The 22,066-nt window shown below is 41.7% G+C and overlaps 1 protein-coding gene across 10 annotated transcripts in view; it reads right to left on the bottom strand.

Annotated features, from left to right (window-relative positions):
• Nucleotides 1-22,066, bottom strand: part of ERC2 (ELKS/RAB6-interacting/CAST family member 2) — a 916,980-nt gene that overhangs the window by 206,229 nt on the left and 688,685 nt on the right. For all 10 annotated transcript variants that reach the window (XR_006385123.1, XR_006385122.1, XM_044253352.1 and 7 more), the window contains one exon: nt 9,683-9,830. Coding sequence is in view for 8 of the 10 variants with exons in the window: in XM_044253352.1 (XP_044109287.1) it covers nt 9,683-9,830 (148 nt within the window). In the remaining 2 variants the exon portion in view is untranslated. The remainder of the gene's footprint in view (nt 1-9,682; nt 9,831-22,066) is intronic.

The raw sequence follows: 22,066 nt of genomic DNA, 5'->3' as shown, positions 1-22,066 counted from the left end.
GAAAACACAGCACACTTGATCAAGCCCATGGTAACCCTTTCCCCATGGCAGTGGGTGATGCCTGGTGATGCAGGAAAAGATAAGTCGCCCTTCCCAGCCAGCACATGACCTCAGGTCCTGGCAGGAGCCGGCGGGGGGGCCAGCAGGAGGAGCTGGGAGTGGTGCTCAGGGTCACAGGATAAAGCCTTCTCTTTATGCTACTTGTTAGCCCCTTCACTTGGGGGCTATGACCTAATGAGGTATTGCAGCAACCTGGGAACATGAGAAAAGTATGGAAGAGCTTTGGGGTGAGATCCCCTTTACCAGTTATGGTGTCTTTGCCCAGTTCCTGGACCTTAGTTTCCTTATCTCTGAAACAACACCCAGTTTTCAGAGTTGTGAAGATTAAATGAGATAATATACTTAAAATCCTCCACCCAGTGCCAGGTATCCAGCAAGAGTTCAAAAATTGTTAGCTCCTCCCACTCTAAAAAGTGAGTAGAAAAACTGTAACGAAGAGCAAGAATGATGTACACATTATACCCACACTTAAGTCCTCTTGAAGCAATGTCACTTTAAGATCCCTCCAAATCTACCAAGAGCAATAGCTGGATCCCTCCTTTCCCAAAGTACAATGGCTTCTTGGTGGCTGACATTTTGGAAACTTGCCCCATACACACTCTCTGCTTTGGTGGTGGATCTGAATGTTCTCAGAGGCGGTAATGAACAGGTTAAAATCGAGGAGATTTCAAACATGTCTAATCCAATAAGAGGCTTGGTAAAACATGCGTTATCACTTAAAGAATAAATGTTTAAAAATAGAGCACAGATGTGAAATTTGAATAAAAAAAGAGGGAGACAGCGCGTGAGAGATCTTCTTGGCATTTGTGTGCTATTCTGTTTTGGTCACCTTCAGCTAAGCCCGTTATTCTAATGTGCTCTGCCAACTGCTAGATACTGTGGACGGGTGGGGTGGGGGGGCTTCAAATTACTGAAACAAAGTTGGCAAATCACTCTGAAACTTTAAAGTCAGACCCATCTCTCCCTTTCTGTATTTCTAAAAACGGGGTAACACACTAATGAAGTTGGTCTTTTCAAGTTTTTCTACTGAAAAAGGTATACTTAAGAAGTAAAAAGTAAGCTTTTCTAAAACTAGTATTTCTTACCCTAGAATCCTTAAATACTTAAGAGAAAGTATCATGGATAGGCATCTGTCACAAAGGGTAGACTATGGACTGCTAATCATAAAATTCATACGTGATTCCTACTTCTGTAGGAAACATTCTCTGACCTCTCCAGCAAGCAAACATTTTTGAATGTTGATGGCACATCTGCACCAAAAAATGGCAATTTTCCCTGTTATCTGTTTCATGAGTTAACATCTGCCATACTGGTGGAAGAGATGGTAAAAACCCAAGGCTCAAGGGCAAACTCAGTTATGTCCTGGTGTAGCTCAAGAAGGCCGAACGCAATTTCACAAAGGTATTCCATGAATGTTTTGGGTAGGAAAACAAAGTAGCTTTTAAAATATGACTTTATTCAAATGAAAGACTCAGAAAGTGGACCATCAGAGTCAGCTTGAAGTTCTGGAAAAAGGCACCTCTAACAGAGATTTGGGGAAACCCGTGGAATCACTCAGAAAACCTTTGCGTCCATAATCTGAGTGCTGTTTTGTGTTGTAAGTGGTTGGCTGAATGGATACCCTGAGTACTGGGGCCAAGGCATCAGCTACTTAGAGTAGGGAAGTCTAGGTGAAGAGAGCAGTCCAGTGTCCTGACCAATTACTTGGACACAAAGAGGAAGCTTTTCAGTCACACTTCAAGGAGGTTTTACCTCCTTGAGAATGCACTGCCCTTGGCCTGCCAAGGAGGGATCTGAGTATTTCTTTTTTAAAAGGGGATTCTCTAGAACATACTATACAGACACTTCGCATTGAAATCAGTGATAAATAGAGACGTGCCTAGATCCTACCAGTGGGACAGGAACAGCTTAACCCAAAGTAAGTCTGTAGTGCAAACCAATGCATTTGCATTTCAGCAATTCGATCTGGGGCAAGTCTGTGATGCATTACAATGCTGGGATCAAATCAAGCTTTTCTGGAGTTCATCCAACCAAAACTCGAGGCTATGGGAACCCTACTGCATAGAGTTCCTCCACTGCAGTTTAATTGTGCTCACCTCCTGAACCGTAAAGCGTAATTAAAAGCCATCTGCATACAATGCAATGAAAGTGTAAATAGGAAGCACAGCCATGTGTGGCCTCAAGCAGGAGGGCTGGAATGCCTGAGCAATCATCCCACTCAGGTGGTTCCCAATTTCCATGACTGGATGGGTCTGTCTCTGCCAAGGTCCAGTTTGACTAGGATTCCAATCCTACAACAAGCTTCCCTGAAACACTTTTCAGGGTGGCCTCTGCCATCTCCCATTCTTGGCCACACCTATTCGGCTAATTCTTAGGTATGATTCCGGTGACCTGAGCAATACGAGCTACCCAAACGGATACACTATGCAGACCTAGCATAGCCTCCAGAATGTTGACCTGGACTAGAAATGCCCAGTATGTTTCCTGGTAGCCAAAAGCAATGCCCAGAACTGGTAGGAAAGGGAAAAGAAAACCAAGCACAATTTATCTCTGATCACAGAAGTATTCTAACCAATTCTGAGAAATAAGCTGGTTCTAATTTTAGCTAAACAATAGTGTCTGGCCCGCATTTTAAGAAGGCATTTTCATCAAGGATGTGCATATCACTACTTCGGCACACAGGGGAGCATTTGGGAATAAGGCTTAGGGGGTAAGATTTAGTTTTAAGCTTTCTTCAAAAACCCCTTAGCAGCAGAAAAAAATCCAATGATTTCAGAATTAATTATTTTGATGTCAGTCCTTTCTTTAAGGGTGGAGAAAAAGAGTTGGGGGGAGATTGGATCCAAAACACAGAAGAAGGAAAAATGGTTATTTTTAATAATATTTCCTCCACACAGAAAGAAAAAAAAATTAACTCATTCCCATTTGAGACCTTCTCCCCAAATTGCAAAAATCTGGAAGCCAGATTTTTTTTTTTTTTTTTAAAGAGCTAGAGTAAAAGTGTCAGACGTGTGTGCTTATGAAGAAATGCAATTGGGAAGAATACAAAAGTTGGACAGACTTGTCTATCTACAACCAAGCTATGATTTATCCTTTATCTTTTTTTATGCAACAGAAAGTTAATTTGTACTGCTCTCTCAGCTTTATACCTTGCTCAGCATAGAACCAACCCAAATGTCAACACCTGAAGAGCGTCATAAAGATTCTTTTGTTGTTAAGCATAGTTGGAATTTCTGAACTCATTTCATATCACCTTCTCTAGCTCTCTTGACAGATGTTTAACAGGAGTTTAGGTATTTCTAGGCAAACTGATTTATGATACTCAGAAGTTTTCAGGGATAAAGTAGAGGGGCTCCCTTCATAACAAGAAGTAACTTTTGCCACATCTGGAAACTCGGTGACATTTTATTTAAGAAGAATCCCCAAATTTAGAGGGAAGTTGAACTAAAATAACAGTGAACAGATTCAGAAGAAAGGTTCAAAATGGCTACCATTGCACATAATTCAAGTATGGGAAAAGGCATCTCTGTAAAGTGTTTTGCAATGTGGTAGGACATGACATGACATCATTTGCGTTCATCATTTAGCAAACAAGTCTCATATCTTCTACCAACTCCTATAGGTGGTGGCTGCCTGGAATACTGGGGTGAGAAGAACATAATGCTAAGTTTTGTCTAAAGTCATGATTGATCAATAATGTCTCTTTTTTTAACAAGCTGCCCTGGCAATTCACCCACTCATTCATTTACACTTGCAACAAATATTTACTAAATGCCCACTATGTGCTAGCAATTCTGCGAAGCCTGGAGATAAATTTCAACAACAAAAAAATTAGGGTCACATTCTCAGTCCTCATAGAGATCATAAACTAGCAGGGCAGATAGCTACTATTCAAATAATCACAAAAACAAATGCAAAATTGCATCTGTTACAGTGCAATTAAGTGATGTACATATTCTACAGGCATGCCAAACTGGAGATTTGACACAACTGAGAAAGTTCCAGAAAGCTTCCCTGAAAAAAGTGATGTTGGATTGCGATTGAATGGGGCATTAACTAGGTGAGGAAAAGAGGGAAATGTATTCCAGGACGAGGGGATTGTGTTGCATGTACAAGGCAGAGCACATATTGGTTTGAATTTGTCTTTATCATTCCAGTAAAGAAGCCAGGGAAGATTTTTCAGCAGTAAGGGTTGGAGAATGATAAGTGTATCATGAGATTTATCTTTAGAAAAGATCAAGCTTGAGGTTTGAGAATCTCTGCCTTGGCCTGGCCTGGAGGCGGGCTGCACTTCCCCTTGGCACAGATGTCACTCTGAGTAGACCAATGGCATGGTGGTAGCCATTAATGACCACTGCCTGTCTCCTTACAACAAGGAGAGTGCAGGATTTAGACTCTAGTGGTATGTTGTTGAGACTGTCAAAAAGTCAGGGAGGGCATTTTGTCAAAGGGCTCTGTTCTCACTCAAAAATCTCACTAGCTATGACAAGTAAATTCTGGTATTAGTTCTTCATGGCTCCAGTGGAGTGGCAATGCTTTTTACAAACACAAGCTAAGCACCAGGACTCCTTAGAAACTGAAGGCAGGGGAGACTGGGTTCAAGTAGGGCAATCTTAGACAGGGTACTCCAAGTGGTACCTGAGAGTCCCCCCCTGCTCTGAGTTTGCATGGCTAATGTATTTTGTTTTCTAACTGCAGAGAACTTTTGCTCCAGAATGTACCACTCTCAGCAGATCCTGCATAAGAGTCCTACACATCCTATCCCCACCCCATTAATGCTCTGATAGCTCACCTCTTCATCCCCTTGCCTAGTCTATTCCAGCCACACTGGTTTCCCTGTTCTTCCCCCAAACACACCAGCATGTTCCTGCCTTAGGGCTTTGCACTGGTGATTCTCTGTGCCAAAACACTCTTCCCCTAGATATTTAAAGGACTCTCCCTCTCTCACCTCCTTCAAGTCTTTGCTTAAGTGTCTCCTTCCCAATGAGTTCCAGTTGTCTACCCTATTTTACATTGTTACCACGTCCTCAATCCTTCTCTGACACTTCTGTTCTCCCTTATACTGGTCTACATTATTCTTTTTTTTTTTTTCCTTATTTACTTACTTATTATGTTCAGGTTGATTGCCTTTCTCTCATTCTCTACCCCCAAACCATTAAACTATAAGCTCCACTAGGAAGGGGTCTTTATCTATTTTGATCACTGATGTATTTAAAAAATGTTTTAGGGAAGGCACTAAATGAATATTGTTGAGTTGAATTCCAGCATGGTACTTGGCCGCAGTGAGTTACCCAAACCCCAAACCCATACCTCATCCTTGTACCCCTGGGCAGCTTGGGAGCCAGAGGTTGAGGCACTGGAACTTGATTCCTCTGATAGCATCTATGAGGTGTGGGGGCTAATCCATGGCTCACACTACTGCCTTAAGGATGCAGTATTTAGCCTAGTTAAGAGCAAAGTGTCAGCACTCCTACATCTCAGATGCCCAGCCCTGCACTTCCAGATATAGGTGGTATGTTATAGGTATGGTAGTTGTGTCATATGGTCTTGGTTTGATCAACTCAAAAATAAGAATGATGCTCTCCTCATTGCAGCAGATAAAATAACTGTTATGAATGAATCCCCAGGTCCTGGTAGAGAGACTGGCACAGGGCAGGCATGCAGTATGTTGGCTGGTTGATCATGAGGAAAAAGCAAGATAATGTTTGTAAACGAAGGTATACATAACGCACTTGGCATAGAGCCTGGCATGTGGGAATCATGCATTCATTCACAAAATAAATATTTATCGCGTGTCTACTAAGTTCTAGGCAAAGCGCAACAACCGTGGGGATCGTTGAACGAACTACTAAATGTCATGGGCAGTAGGAAGATCTGCATGAGATGAGCTGAGCGGAAGGCAGCCTGAAGAGGGTAGTATCTCTCATGAGCCAGTCTGCTTCAGTATCCTTACAGAACACTGGGCAGATGAACACCCGGACCCAGGCCTCCCCCTCCCACTGACCTGGACACGTGAAAGAGTGTCGTGTCAGTCATACAGGTGATGACAGCTGAGGTTTGGGACTCTCCCGGTGGCACCCTCTCTGACTGACTCTCTGTGACTGCATACACAAACCAAGCAAATGTAATGAGCACTATAAGCCTCCGTAGTGCACCCTAGGTGCTGGGGTCAATGGTTCCTGATATGACTGCTCACTGCTCCCCGAGAGCTTGGGCTTTAAGGGAGGGGGGACCAGGAACACTTAGGTACTAAAGTCTGTCTGCTCTTTGTCCCGCAGTTCAGGGGTGTGTTCTCAATAAGTTATGACTCCCAGGCTTGCGGAAAAATATCAACAATGAAATCAAAATCAAACTACCTCTAAGGGTTGGTGGTAACAAAATCAGTTAGTAATAGCAACAGTAGTAGTAGTAGGAATCATGACAGCTCACAAATATACAGCACCTATTATGTGCCAGGCACACGCAAAGCTCTTACATTATACTCACAATACTTTGAATTCGATTATTAGCTCAATTTACAGACAAGGAAACTGAGGTTTATGGAGGTTTTGTATTTTGTCCATGATCACACAGCTAGCTAACAAGTGCTCAAGCAAGAGTAACCCTAAGCAGTCCAACTCTACATGGCATCTGCAAATTCAGTTATGGTTATGTGCTAAAGGGTCTTTTCAAGCATCATGGAATGTCCAGCTTCGATGCCTGAGTAGGGCACCCAACCTCTCTGGACCACCAGTTCCTTCTCCTGTAAGAGCATCAGCCCTTCCGTTTCATTAGGAGTCGATGAGTCCGTGCATGTAAAACCTTTACACTGATGCCTGGCATGTGGTGAAAACTCAGAAGTATAAGGAATTATTGACATGATCAAATAGCTTAAACCTAAGAGCTCTAGGCAGAACCCACCCCTTATGAATAGCCAGAGAACATTCTTACACGCCATCTACTTCAAGCTTACAAAGATAAGGGGACCTCACAGTTTCTGCAATACACTTCTGCTTGTCACTCCAAATTCCTTTCTGAACCTGGTGAGGTATGTGTGGACTCAGGTGGACTAGCTAAAACCTAAGCTCTACAGCTTACAAACTGTGTGTTTTAGGCTGGTCATTCACACTCTGAGTCTCAGTTACGCCCCCTGGGAAAGGGAGGTAATCCTGCCACCCACACCACAGGGCTGCCGTGAGGACCAGGGGACAAAGTTCCCGAGGATGCTGGATACACATCCTGGCACAGAGCAAACGTGCAATAAAAAGGGAGTGCTTTTATAAGCCAATTAATCATTATCCTTAGAATCGTGTCATTTACAAGGATACATCAATTCATGTGCTTTCCGCGCCCCCTGCCCCCGTTGCCTATAGGGTGTGGGGAAGGATTTCAAACCTAAATCATCAAGGAGCGCATCATTCTCATTTGCTGCCTTTTTTTTTCCACAACAGCCCTTCAGACCCTGCCTTAGTTCAGGCGGAAGCCTAACTCTGCGTGGCTAGGTTTCCCAAATGTGCCCCATGATACCCAAAACCAAGCCTGTTGTGAATAATGAAGGCTTTGTGCAGTTTCCCAGGAGCAAATTGAAGGGCTACACTCAATCCTTCCTGGAATCCAGGAGTGCATTTTCATGATGCTGAGAAAGAAAGGAAAAAAAAAAAAACCGCTTTAAAAAAATTCCTTATTGGGAAAAGTAGAGGGAGATTTGGGGAGCAAGGTATCTAAGAGACAGAAAGAAAAATATAATCCACTATGCCTGACCATAAGGCCTCGGGCAGTCTTGGCTTTGCAGCAATGCCAGGCCATTTCAGAAGAGCTGGCCCCAGAGGGTAGCCACCAAGTCTGGAACCCTTGGCAAATACAGAATAAATGAAATCACATTACAAATCAAGATATAATGCTATCATCTATGGTCACAGGATTTTTGGCCACCAAGTACTAGAAATCATTAAAAGAGGGAAAGGGCAAGGCAGGATGTAGCTGTTATGCACCCTCACCACCCGCCATGGTGGGGGCAAGTGTCTCCTTAGCTACTGACTGACCTGAGACCTTTGGATCATGTATGCATCGTAGCTGGACCCGTGGTACTTGGCCGTAATATCTGGGCTGTAGCCAGCATCACAAGTGCATGGTATATTCGAGCTCAGGGGCTGTTTCTTAGGTCTATATACCTGTGGGAGAAAGCTACAATGGTTAGGTGCAGGAGGGGAGGGTGCAGGGTTCACAGGAAAGAGTTAGGAGAAAGCAAAGAAGGGGGCTTATCTTGACTTTCTGTGGCCAAGTGGGTAGAAACCCAGTGTAGAAGATGCACAGCCCCAAACAAAGAGGTCAGATGTAAGCGGTTCCCAACCCCAGGACCAGCGCTAGTGAGGGAGGCATGCTGCTCTGTGGAATGACCCCAATGTCTGGCAGTGACTGGGACCCTCCCTCTGCAGGAGAGGGCACCCAGGCGTGGCAGTGGTCTCTCTCTCTCAGCAAGGCAGTCCTATGGGAAATGGACTCTGGTTTGGGGCCAAAGGATGACTTTTCCTTCCTGAGGAGGGAAAGAGTTGGCCCAATTGTGAAGGGAAGGGGCTTATTTCTTTGGGCTTCCTTTCCACTCACCTTGCACTCTGTGCTCAGACACCCTAGCAGGCAGAGAACCAGTGCTGGTGGCTGAAATTGAGGTGGACACACTCTTTGTGGTACCACGTGGCATTTAGAGAGTTTCAGAGCCACATGTGGCCTAAGCTAAGATGTGACAGCCACCTTGTGAGACCACAGACCGTTGAGCCATAATATATGCGGAATTGGTTATATAATGAAGCTAGAATCCAAGGGAATATCTTTAACAATTACTTCTAAAATCCCCCAAGTTATATATGGAGAAGAAATAAGGTCTGAAGATTTCAGGAATGATTTTGCAATACGCTACTTCCATTCAAGCCACTTCCAGGAAACTCTCCAAAAAGAAAAGAACTGCTTTCTGTACAAGTTAGGACTTTGCCCCTCTTTCCTTTTTCCCTCCTTCCTTTTCCCTCAGAAGAAATACAGTGGCCTAGAGAGGAGGAAAAAGATGGGATAATTGAGTAAATAGGTGATTAAAAGAATGTATAGTTGAATAATGGCCAGGGGGATCTCCAAGTAGTCTGGCAGTGCTGGGGGCTGGGAGATGTCCCTTAGTCAAAAGGTCCTAAAGGAACTAGTTGAAGAACCAAGGTTCGAAGTATGGAGAGAAAGAAATCTAAAGAACTGGGGGAGGAGAGTCACTGATGGGGCCCAGGAAGAGAGCAAGACAGAAGGTAACAGGTCCAATGGGAAAGAAGGTGCCCAGAATTTAATTCATAGGTTCAAGAAATAGTCAGAAGTCATACAAAGTCCACTGGAAGGAAGAGACCTGAGAGTTATTTCTGGGGAGATGATGTGAATATAAAGGAAAGGGCAACAGCACTGTCTGCAAACCACACAAGCCCAGGCACATGCACATAAACAGAAAAGCAGTAAAAGGATGTTCCAGCAACAACTTGGGCAGTATCATTCCTACCTGGTTTTAACTGCGTGAGCCGGCACGATGGGTATGGGAGAATGAAGAGCAGCTAAACCCAGAGAAAGCACCCAAGGCCCCCCAACCAGCCAAACACACCTTTCGTGCAGGAGGCCCCACCTGCTGCTTTAACTGATGCACGAGTCGATCTTTTTCCCGCTTCAGGGCCATAACTTCTTCCTGTGTCTTTTTCTTTTTGGAAGCAGACAATTCCAGCAAGGCAATATTTGCATCTTTTTCACTGATTGCCGCAAGCAGAGCTTCCTGTCTGGTAAAATAAAGATTATTGTGATCATTTTTACAAAGTGTAAAAAAAAAATGGTCATTTATAGTTGAAATGAACCATGGAGTTTTGTCTTAATGGGAAGGAATTATGGACAATGTTTAAGACAGACGTTTGTCTCAGGATGGACATAGTAGTTTGAGTCAGAATCCCTGAGACTCATGCACTGCTTCCCCTGAAGGAGCCATCTTTCTTTGGTTTCATAAACAAAGCTGCAAATTAGAAAAGGAGGGAATCAGTCTGAGCATTCATTTCTAGGACACTTTAATCCATCCATCCATCCATCCATCCACCCATACACCCGTTTGCCAAGTAAAGTTCTCAGTACTCCAAGACAACCCAACAAAACGGAGCAACAACTTAAATATCAATATCATTTTTTTTCATGTAAGATTTTCTTTCGAAGTCATGCAGAGATATCTAGTAGAGGAGTCCTTTCTATTTTCAACGTAATTAATGATGCTTTCCTGCTATTCTATTTAAAACCATTCCTTCCTCAGTCTTCCTTATTTAGTAATTGTATCACTAACCACTGAGTAGTCTAAGCCCCAAACTTAGAAGTCATCCTTAATTCCTTCCCTCTCTTTTTTTCCCAGAGACACCCTCTCTTTTTTTCCCAGAGACAACTTCAATAGGTTTTACTCCAAAAGACATTCCTTATCTACACATTTTTAAAAGATTTTTATTTATTTTTGAGAGAGAGAGAGCGAGCGAGTGAGCATGAGCAGGGGGAAAAGCAGAGGGAGAAGCAGATTCCCTGATGAGCAGGGAGCCCAGTGCGGGGCTCAATCCTATGGCCCTGGGATCATGACCTGAGCCAAAAGGCAGACACTTAACTGAGTCATCCAAGCACCTGAAAAGACACTCTTTATCTAAACTGATCTACCGCTACCAGACTTGTCCCAACCACCAGCATCTACTCCTGCAGCCCACTGGTCTCCCTAGAACAAAACCCAAAATAATCTTTAAAAACATTATAAATTTTGGGGTGCTTGGGTGGCTCAGTCAGTTGGGTAGCTAACTCTTAATTCTGGCTCAGGTCATCATTTCAGGGTTGTGATATTGAGCCCCAGGGAGTGCTCCATGCTGGGTGTGGAGCCTGCTTGAGATCCTCTCCCTCTGCCTCTCTTCACCCTCTTAAAAAAAAAATTACAATGCTTTGACTCATTAATCTCTGATTTTTTTTTTAAGGTTTTATTTATTTATTTGACAGAGAGACAGTAAGAGAGGAGACACAAGCAGGGGGAGTGGGAGAGGGAGAAGGAGGCTCCCTGCTGAGCAGGGAGCCCAATGTGGGGCTCAATCCCAGCACCTTGGGATCATGACCTGAGCTGAAGGCAAACATTTAACCACTGAGCCACCCAGGCACCCCCTTAATCTCTGATTATAGCTTACTCAAAATAATATTAGAGTTGCCTCCTCCCATTTTACAGTTCTTTTTTTCTTGCAACATCTGTTGCAAATTTCAACATGGAATTTTGGGAGACTATTTCTAACTAGACATTGGTTCTCCTAGTATCTTTCATTTAGTCCTTCTCAACACTGAGGAAGTCTTGTCCCAATCTGCGTCACTTCTGCCACATTCTAGATACCTTATAAGACCTCACAACCCTGGGAAAGCCTCTATACTGGATATTTTCTTTGCATACAAGACCCAGGACTAAAACTTGGTCATGATCCTGTTTTGTCTTTCTTTAATTCCCAGACCAGGCCCACTCCAGACTAGGCCCCCTCCAGATGTCTGAACAAGATGGTCATTATTTGGATCTCAGATTTTCCCCCTTTTCCCTGCAGGGATTTGTATGGACTTTTCTGGGCCCTGCTAACGGCAGGCAGTAGGAGCTTCTGTTGGAGGCTCAGTCAGACACATGAGCAGCAGAAATGTCAGGGAATATGTCCACTTTCCAGAAGAAAACCAGTGCAGGCTGGACTATCAACAGCGGCATTCAAATCCAGCTTCACACAGCCTGTCTCCTTCTGGATAACATCTTGAGACAATAGACATGCTTACCATTCACAGCTCATGCATATTTGTACATAAAACCAGGCTGAAGAGGCTGCACAGTCTTCAAATCAGGGAGAGTCCATTCGCTACCTACTCCAACTTAACTACCACACACGTAGGGTGACTGTAATATTTTACCCTACTCTGCGCCAAATTGAAATGTCCATGTGAAGCTTTTTTAATGGAAACAACCTAAGAAATCATTAGGAGGAAAATTGGGGATTGATCGTGAATTATGCTGTATCTCATATTTCACTCTTCCTTTTAAAAAGATTTTATTCATTTGAGAGAGAGAGCAAGCATGCATGTACCAGCAAGAGTGGGGGGAGGGACAGAGAGAGAGGGAGAAGCAGACTCCCCACTACCTGCAGAGCTCAGTGTGGGGCATGAGGCTTGATCCCAATCCCAGGACCCTGAGATCATGACCTGAGCCAAAGTCAGACACTTAACCGACTGAGCCACCCAGGTGCCCTCCATATTTCAGTCTTTACAGCTAAATGCAGCATTTAAAATGTTGAGGATAAAAGGGGTGCCTGGGTGGCTCAGATGGTTAGGCATCTGCCTTTGGCTCAGGTCATGATCCCAGAGTCCTGGAATTAAGCCCTGCATTGGGCTCCCTGTTTGCTGGGGAGTCTGCTTCTCCCTCTCTCTCTCCCCTGCCCTCCCCCCAGCTTGTGCTATCTCACTCTCTCTGTCAAATAAATAAATAAAATCTTCAAAATAGAAAAAAAAAAGAAAAGAAAAAAGATCTGTGAAAACGTTTATTTGTTGAGAGACAATTCTCCACATGTCTCATATTTCAGCATGTTTTACAAGCAAAGGCACTATCTTCTTTTCTCACAATCTTTCCAGAATGTTTGTATAGTGAATAACCTTGGAAGACAGAAGTAGTTTCTCCCTTAGGATCAAAGGGTAGACATGCTTACTGCCCTCATATAATAGCATCTCCTTCCAGAGCAAAGGGCAGGCACATTACTGCCATTATAAAAGATTCAGGTTCTGAATCTTTTCAGTGTTCTTCTCTTGTAATGTAACCCACTGTAAGCCCAGCTATTCATCTGAGCCCCCTGCCTTGCCTCCACGGGACTTGAGGAAAGGAGAACTGACATAAATACGCTGACACTGCTCTCCGCACCTTGAGCAATGAAGTCCTTTGTTCCTGACCTCAAAGTCTCTGGTCATCTACCTGCATCCATGAAACTGAGGCAGGCTAACCCATTAGCATGCCACTAAGGGAAAAATCTCAGAATCCTCACAGTTCTAGATGGGTAGGTGTATATTCAATAAGATCCCTCAAACATAAAACTATATTCATAGAAAAAAAATTGGAAGGAAAGACATCAAAATGTTAATAGTCATTCTCTCATGGTGGTGAAATTGATAGGCTGGTTTTTGCTTTTTTTCTGCCTTCTTTCTGCATTCTTCTTCTTTCTCACAAAATACCATGAGAGTAAAATTAACAAACTGTAAATGAAACTGCACAGTCATTAAATAAACTATAGGTACATGCTTCAAATACTTGGCATATATGAAAATCTGTTCATTTTCTCATCAGCATATTTATTGTGTTCCCTCTGTCCCTCTCACTCTTTATATGCAGGTAAGTGCACACACACACATAGTTTCACGTATACACATCTGGTACAATTTACATCATCTCCCATGTGAACAGTTGTAATCATTGCCTAAGTAGGTTCCCTTTGACCACTTTTATGTCCCTATGTTCTATGGTCCTTTTCAATCCACTTTCCTCTCCCAGGTCAAAATTCAGAATTACACAGCTTTAATAACTGTTAAAAGTCATTATCAGCCAGGGCACCTGGGTGGCTCAGTGGGTTAGGGCTCTACCTTCAGCTCAAGTCATGGTCTCAGGGTCCTGGAATCAAGCCCTACATCAGGTTCTCTGCTCAGCAGGCAGCCTGCTTCCCCCTCTCTCTCTGCCTGCCTCTCTGCCTACTTATGATCTCTCTCTGTCAAATAAATAAATAAAATCTTTAGGAAAAAAAAGTCTTTATCAACTTAAAGAAGGACACTTCTAAATTCTTTTTACCCTATAATTCTATAATTTAAGCTTTTCATGACTTTACACTTATTTATCCTCTTGTAATATCATTAAAAGTCCCAACAAATTAATTTCTAATTTTCAATTTTCTATTAATTAGAAAACTGCTGATCATAAAACACACATCAATTCCTAATTCTCTACAGATATTATTACTAAATATAGTTCCAAATCCTATTATGCTTAATTATTATATCTCAAGATACATTTAAAATCATTTTTTAAAAAGTACACTTAAAACCACTACTCGTCAACATTAAATTGATGCAAAACATCCCATTTTGTTCCTTGTACCATTTTCCTTATTTTTTTAAATTTTGTTCTGTTTGCTTCTGGTTAACAAATATGTTTTATAAATGCTGGTACTATACAATCATAGAAATCTGAACAAAATAAGTGTAACAAGGAATACATATATATATATATAATACCCTCCTTTAAATATTGACCATAAACTAATGATAATTTATCTTAACTTGATTGAAATCTACATTCAATAATTTTAGTCTACTTAAGTCAAAGAATAATTGGTAGAAAATAAAAGTATATAAAACTCGAAAAATACAAACATTTCACATTTCATACTACGATATCTCAGAAGATGTTCTGAATATGTTAATGTTGTATCTGGCCACTTCTTACTTAAACAAGGATGCCAGGCAAAGAAAACTCTTAATTGTAGGCTGATAGAACCATTGTATTTGTGGTTTTTTAAACAATAAGCTTTATAAAATGAGTTTTAGATAATTCTTCATCAAGCTGATACATTTCAATTAATAATTTAAATCACTGTGAGCTAATTCTGCAAAGTTATGGGTTTTCCTTATCCCTGCTTCAGAAGTCAGGGGTTTTTTGAGGATGAGAGATACTGAACATAATTTTTAAAAGATTAATTTCATTTGCCAGACCTATATCAGATTCTATACTTTTTGCAATTCCCATAAGGCAATTTGCTAATATGTCTACTTAAAGCACTGAAGGACAAATACTTTACTGAAAATTAACAGAGGCCTGTTTTGAGAAAATGGCAAACATTGTAATAAATTAGGAAGCTTAAATGTTATCACTTCTTTTTTCCAATAGGGAATTTAGATTCAGTCTTTAATAAAAGTCTGGGAAAAGGGAAATATTTGCATTTCTAATGCCCTTTTACATCTACATGTTTTTACATGTTATAATTTTTTTTTAATGTGTACCTGTGAAAAGACATTTGGATATAAATTGGAAATGCAAAGAAAAATCCTCATTATTTTCCCTATCAAGTGACTCATCTAGATTCAAGGACAGATTTACATTGCTTCAGAAATTGTTACGGTCCCAACAACCTGAAGAAAGTTTCTGTAAGTCTGAAATCACCTTCAGCAGTTAATCTGTCCTTTCTGTTCACAGAAAATACGAAAAGAACGTATTTCCTCATCTTTAGATAGTTAGTGGGGTTAAGTATATGCCAAAGGCTTGCAGAATTATCTTTAGAACACTGTGATGCTTTAGTATACAATTACTAAGGTGATCTGTCTATGCCCCAAAATGTAGCTTAAAATATGAAAAGGAAGCCCAAATAAGCTAGAAAGGAAGATAAGATAATGCACAGAGAAATAAATCTATAAGAGTCTGCTGAATGCCAAGCTAAGAAAGTGGACCATAGACAGCATTTTATCAAAGTGCAGCCTAAACAAACGTCAAGGGGAATAATTTCTTTAACAAATATGGGCAACAATGAAGTAAAAAGAGGGGGGACTTCTGTGCCCTCATGCACATTTAGTCAGGGTTAACAATGGATAAAAATATGTGCAAGAACACATTTAATAACCCTATGCTGTCATTCAGTTTGTAGGAGGTAGTCAAGATACAGCTAATAAAACACCAAAAAAAATGGTTTGCGCCACCCTGAAAAGAAAAAAAACCCTCAATGGAATAAAACAAAAGAAGACTGAAGGGCGTCTCCCACCAAGATAAATGCCTTCTTTTGAGTGTTGCCTGTGGCTAACCTTCACAAAGAGAGCTCCAGAATCCTCTGATGGTAATACATCACTACATCACTTATCACAGTCAATTTAAAAGGGAGCTTTATAAACATTTCTATTTCACTCCCTGTTGCTGTCGCTCTATTAATGATGACTTGAGCTCTGAGAGAGGATCCAAAATTAATTTTAGAAATTGTAAATGAGGCAGACCAATTAGGAACTATTATAAATTGGTTGGCGGGTTGGGGCGGGGAGGGGGGTAGTATTAACACATTTTCTTTTCTTGCAGGCTCTTGTTTAAGTGAGCTGACCCATCTTTAGGAACACACTCAATTACAAAAGCAGATGCTTAAAAAATGCATTCCATTAAGAAATGTTTGGATAATGGTATGCAAGGGAGAACCTACATTATGTACGGTGCTCAGCCCACAGTCATGTTCTAATCATACTGTGGGAAAAAAAAATTCCGCTCAATCAACTTTTCCCAGTTAATTACTGTTTTCTTTCCCTCATGACCCTGAATCTTCAACCGTAAGTTCAGTAGGAGGTGACTCAAGACAGACGGTGACGAAAGATCCTGTTCAAAACAGCCTCTCTCTCACCCCTGGGGTAAGGATAGGTGGAGGTTTGCTGTGATCAACCCTGGAGATAGATGCTCATTTGCCTCAATTTCAAAAGCAGCATTTTTAAAAAGCATCTTGAGAAAGGAAAGTCTTCTGATATCAATTAATATCAACACTACCCACTAGCAGAATGATGTATTGTGTATGCAGAAGGGCCCACGCAGAAAGCAAAGCTGCTCACATAAGGTGGGGCCCACGGGGTGAGATATATTTGAACAACCACAAGTTCTAGCAAGGACAAAGAACAGACCAGATTTGTAAAGGCCAGGCTTTGGCAGCCCAGACTCCTTAATGCGGTTTGCTCTCTGTCGCCCACCTAAAACTGACCTCAAGAAACAGTTTACTCCAATTACGGAGAATTTTGTCTTTGAAACCTAATAGCACACGACTGGAATTTCCTAACACAGGGGCCATGAAGTCTTGTGGAGGCTCTTTACTCCACACACCAGCTTTTACCCCACTACTTACTCAGGGCATGACCTAAGTAGGCAGCTGAGCCATCCTTGGGTTCCGCCAAGTGCAGCTAGGCTAGGAAGTTCTGTAGGTAAGGGGAACACCATGTGCTTTCAGGACACTGAGATGGCAAATGCCGGCCCCCTGGTCATTTTGCTACAAAGGGTGTCAGGGAGTCTGAGGCCAACTGACTTTCCATATGGAAAAGGCCAGAGGAGGATGAGTATTAGGAAGAGCTACTGCCCCCATCCTCAGTTGCTCTCTCCATTCTCATCCCTTGGGAGAACTGATAAAAAAAAAGTCAGTGAGGGATGGGAGGAGCCCTTCTCTAAGTCCCAGTAGAAGACGTGTGTGGCATTACTGATTACTGTGTGTGTGTGTCTCTCTCTCTCTCTCTCTCACACACACACACACACACAATAAAAAATTACTTCTTTCAATTTTTAGCCTATTATGATTTCTTTAAACTTGTCTACATAAGTAAAATACCACTTATGTCCTTAAGACTTGATTAACATACTTGATTAGGATACTAATTTAGTGCCTGAGCTTTGGAACTGAATATACCTGGGTTTGAATCTCACAAATTTATCTTTTTTTTTTTTATTTATTTATTTGAGAGAGAGAGACAGTGAGAGAGAGCACGAGCGAGGAGAAGGTCAGAGAGCGAAGCAGACTCCCCATGGAGCTGGGAGCCTGGTGCGGGACTCGATCCCGGGACTCCAGGATCCCGCCCTGAGCCGAAGGCAGTCGTCCAACCAACTGAGCCACCCAGGCGTCCCTCTCACTAATTTATCTATTGTTTCTATGACCCTAGCAGGTTCCATAATGACTCTGAAACTTAGATTTCCTCATAACTGAACTAAGAAGGATGATAGTCACTGTCTCTGAAATCTTTATGAGAGTTAAATGTGATAGTGCCTGTAAAGATTCTGTTCAGTGCCTGATACAACCACACCAATGTTAGCAATTACTTATTTTTACATAACATGGATACCATCAAATGTAAAGATTGAAGTTTTGCCTTATTTTCTACCAGGCTCTCCTTCACAGTAAACATTCTAAACATGCCATTGGGTCACTTATTTTCAAGGCTGACTCTCTGAAATTAGTTTCTGTCTAGTCGCACATTTGACTTTCATGAGGTGATGTCTGTTTTCCCAAATAAACTAAAAGGAGAAAACAGAGCTTGAGTGTGGACACAATGTGTTCATCATAGAAGAGTTGCATCCCAGGCCAGGCAGGTCTAATTTAGTCAGTAACTGTTCAATATCATTCCATCCAAACGGATAGGAAAGGCCACCTAAAAGTGGGCAAGACGTGATTTCATGACACATGAGAAATGGAAAGGTGTTTTAAAAGGTGACCTTTTAAAAGTCAAGGTCAAGTGCAAAATCTAACCAAGGTCAAACAACTTCAAAACAAAAATTTTTCCATTAAAAAAAAACAACAACAACTTAAAAAAATAGTCAATTTGGAAGGCAGGGAGGGCAAGTAAAATAAAGGGCCTCTGACCCTTCACGAGGCACACACGAGCACACCAGGCATTAGTGTGTAATGGCTCGCTATAGTTCTCATTTGGTTCCATTATTCTAGTTCAGTGATGAGAAAGTTTCTCTGTAGACCACTTCACTCCCCCAGTGCAGATTTACATGTGCAGTACACCCAGCCAGACTCCCTGGAAGGGTTATTGATGATTGATAGGAGGAAAACGGAACACATCTGGACTTCACTGTGGGCCAGAGCTTTGCTAAACCTATTGTCCATGGATGATCAGTTACTGTCCAGACACTTGCCTTCTCACATTAACTTTTCGGTTGGAAATTAGTAACTGCCAGAAAATGGGTCACTAACTTCAAGGTTTAGAAGTTTAGAACTCAGGGTATCTGACCAATTATTATTTTTTTCTTATTGGTAAGATACATAGATGTGTATATACGTGCATATATGTATATATTTATTTTCTCAAAAGATAATATATTTTAACTTTCCCTCTACTGTATATTTAATGCTACTAAGATTTGTTAGTAAGCCTTGCACAGAGCAGCAAATTGCCCTCCTGTATCTTGAACTAAATATTTTCCCTCTTAATTTGACATTTTTGTGTTAAATCAAACCTCCCTTTACTTATGTTTACAGGGACTAGAATATTCCCAGAGGCTAAATTATAATGAAAAACAAAACAGATTGTCATGTCATTGCTGTGAGAGGAATATGAGCAGAAGGGGGCACATTCCAGAATTTTGCTAAACATTTGAAGAAAATTGAATTAAGGTTCGGTAAAGCAGATCTTGTAGAGAGAAATACAAAAAAATAAAGTTGCTGGAAGCAGCTCCTTTGTGACAGTTCCTATTCGGAGGAAAGGAAAAAGGCAGTGGTGTCTACACCGGGAAAAAGAAACACAGTGGTGTGTCTGTGTATGCCAAGCAAAAAGCAGGTTTCCAGAAGGAGCCTGAAGGCATCATATCTGATAGGGAGGAGGGCTAACCAGACTCCCCTCAGCTTGAAGCTGCTCTTCCTTGCTGTGCCTGCCACGAAGAGAACGGCAATTCAGGATAACCTCTCGGAGTTTTCCTTTGGGAATCTGATGGCTTTCCTCAAGTAAATCTCTTTGAGAAGTCTGGATTTTAGGTCTGCCATCTTGTGGCCATTGCAATAATTACTGCCCCTTTCCAGTTTTTCCCAAAGTAATTACATCTCTATCATCTATATTCTAAACAGGTACTGCAAAGGGTGCTTATTTTAAAAATGAACATTGACCACAGAAGAGCTCCACGATGTGTAAGGAGGTAGGCCATCTCACATTCTCATCCCCTTTCTGCTCACATTTTTCATGTCTTGATGGAAGCTTAGATTCAAATGATCACTTTACAAATTATCAAATAAACATTCAGGATAGGGTTAGGCCTGTTGAGAGGTGGGTTCAGAGGTGATAGGCATGTTTGAGGTGCCTTTTTTTAAAAAGAGAAAACTTAATGGACACAGAGTTGCATCCAAACGAATGAAAGTATCAGCATTTCTGTACTTGCCACACATGAATTTGCAAGAACATACAGAATAAAGTAGGTTGTAAATCCAAAGGGGCTTCATACCTAAAAATTAAGATGATATGTTTTTCTGAACACGCTTCAACAATGTAAGGGGAAAAAAGTAAGACCAAATTTATAGCAGATATAGGTTGGAATGGAAATGCTAAAATGCTGCTATAAAAACACACTGAGTCTGTCTAATGAACACCCACTAGCCACTTGTTGCATGTGTCAACAGGAGAGAAAGCAAATGCATGTGGTCACTTCTTAGCAAGGTTTCACCAATGTATCATGAGCTCTAAAGTAAAGAGAGATGCAAGAGCATATTCTATGACCATAAAGTAATTTCAGAGCCCAAACTACAGAAGTATAGAACTATGCATACACATACATATACCGAAAGGATTGCATTGCTAGGCAACTGATTTAAAAGATACATGTATAATGAAGAGTTACAAAAATCAGCTAGTGAATCCAGAAATAATGAGTTATATCTGGTAGTTATCTGAAATTTCTGGATTTGTGAATATAATATATGGGACAGTATAGCATGCTTCTTCTCAGAGGTGGAGGGAATGTGAAACCAGACAGCGGATGCAGAATGAAAGAGTCTGGTAAACTACCTGAAAGCACTCCACATCTGGAAAGAATCGTGGGGGAACCAGCCCAAGACACAATGGTATAGAAAGCAGTCTCAGATTTACAGTATGGGTGGCCTTGTGGCTCATGGAAGTGAAATTTCCACTCTGGGAGGAGCGATCACTAAGAACCAGGAATATTTGTGATGTGAAATTAGGAAGTCCACTCCAAAGCAACTGGAGGGAACATGTTCCTCTGGGGTGGCTGTTTACTGACCATGCAGAGAAGAATAAACTAACCAGATAATCAGAGCCCAGTTCTTCAACTCCTTGAACGCATACTCACTGAATACCCCCTGCATACCAGGTACCAGGGAGGAAAGGACAAAGAAGACAGGCACAACTCCTGCTGCCATACAGCAGACCCTAGAGACTCTCCATGCACACAGTCATAATGGCTGACCCTGCTTTCCACAGAAATACTATTCTATTTCTGTCAGTAACGAATACCAGATCATTAGCAATACCAGGCAAAGAAGATATCCATGAACCCTGTTTACCAACCCAAAGGCTGGGAATAAGAATTCACATGGCACGTTCCCCCACATGCATCAAATAGTGGGATAATTGATCCAAAAGCTCTCTCCCATCCTGTCTTCTTCATTCTGAATGTCCAGCGTGATGCAGCTGCAATCCAGAAGCTCAAAAATGAACAAATAAACAGAAACCTGACACCTCCTATTCATAACTATTGGCTGAATGATTTGAAGAGCACTTTTTTGTGTGTGTTTCAGAAACTGTCAAATATCAGTGATCTCATGTAGTTCGACTTAACAATTTTCTCCCATAAAAAAAAGCAGCTTTACTGGTTTCTTCATCTGCTTGTTTATAATACATGCCCATGGAGAATTATAATTCTTCATCACTTTCTAACCTCGAAGACTTAAAAGATTGAAGCAATTCCCTTTCCACAATATCCAACTACTAATCCTACATGCACCCAAAGACTACCTACTACAGACAGCCCAGTCCATGGGAGAGAGCCTGCTACACATATCAGAGTGGGAAGCAGGCAACTAGAAGCCCCAAAAGGTGACAGATCCCAGTCCCTTAGTGGGTGCCCCCAGACCTGGAAAACCACTTAGTGAGAAACTTCCTGGTGATCAACTCCCAACCTGATACTGATTACCACTCCCTGAGATACTGACCTGTTGACTGATTGCTTTGAGATCAGATCATCTATCTCCCAGGACAGCCTTGCGGCGGCCCCACACCACTGAGCAGCAGTGGAGCACCTTCCTTTAGATTTGAACTTCAAGTCACAGGACAAAAGGCAGGAGTCAGAAAAGAATGTGGCTGCAGAATGCTTAAGGGGTTTTCTAAATTCCCATAAATGAAAGGACCAAGAAAAAAGCATCCTTGAAGAGATGACACAATCATGAGTGGTGGCATAAAAGTACCAGCTAATGTCTTAATCTGTGTCTTAATTTCTCCACATATGGACAAA

The sequence above is a fragment of the Neovison vison genome, chromosome 6, assembly GCF_020171115.1.
Source record: "Neovison vison isolate M4711 chromosome 6, ASM_NN_V1, whole genome shotgun sequence".
Taxonomy (NCBI): Eukaryota; Metazoa; Chordata; class Mammalia; order Carnivora; family Mustelidae; genus Neogale; species Neogale vison.
Note: the sequence above shows the minus strand (reverse complement) of the source record. Positions and strands in the feature narration are given on the sequence as shown.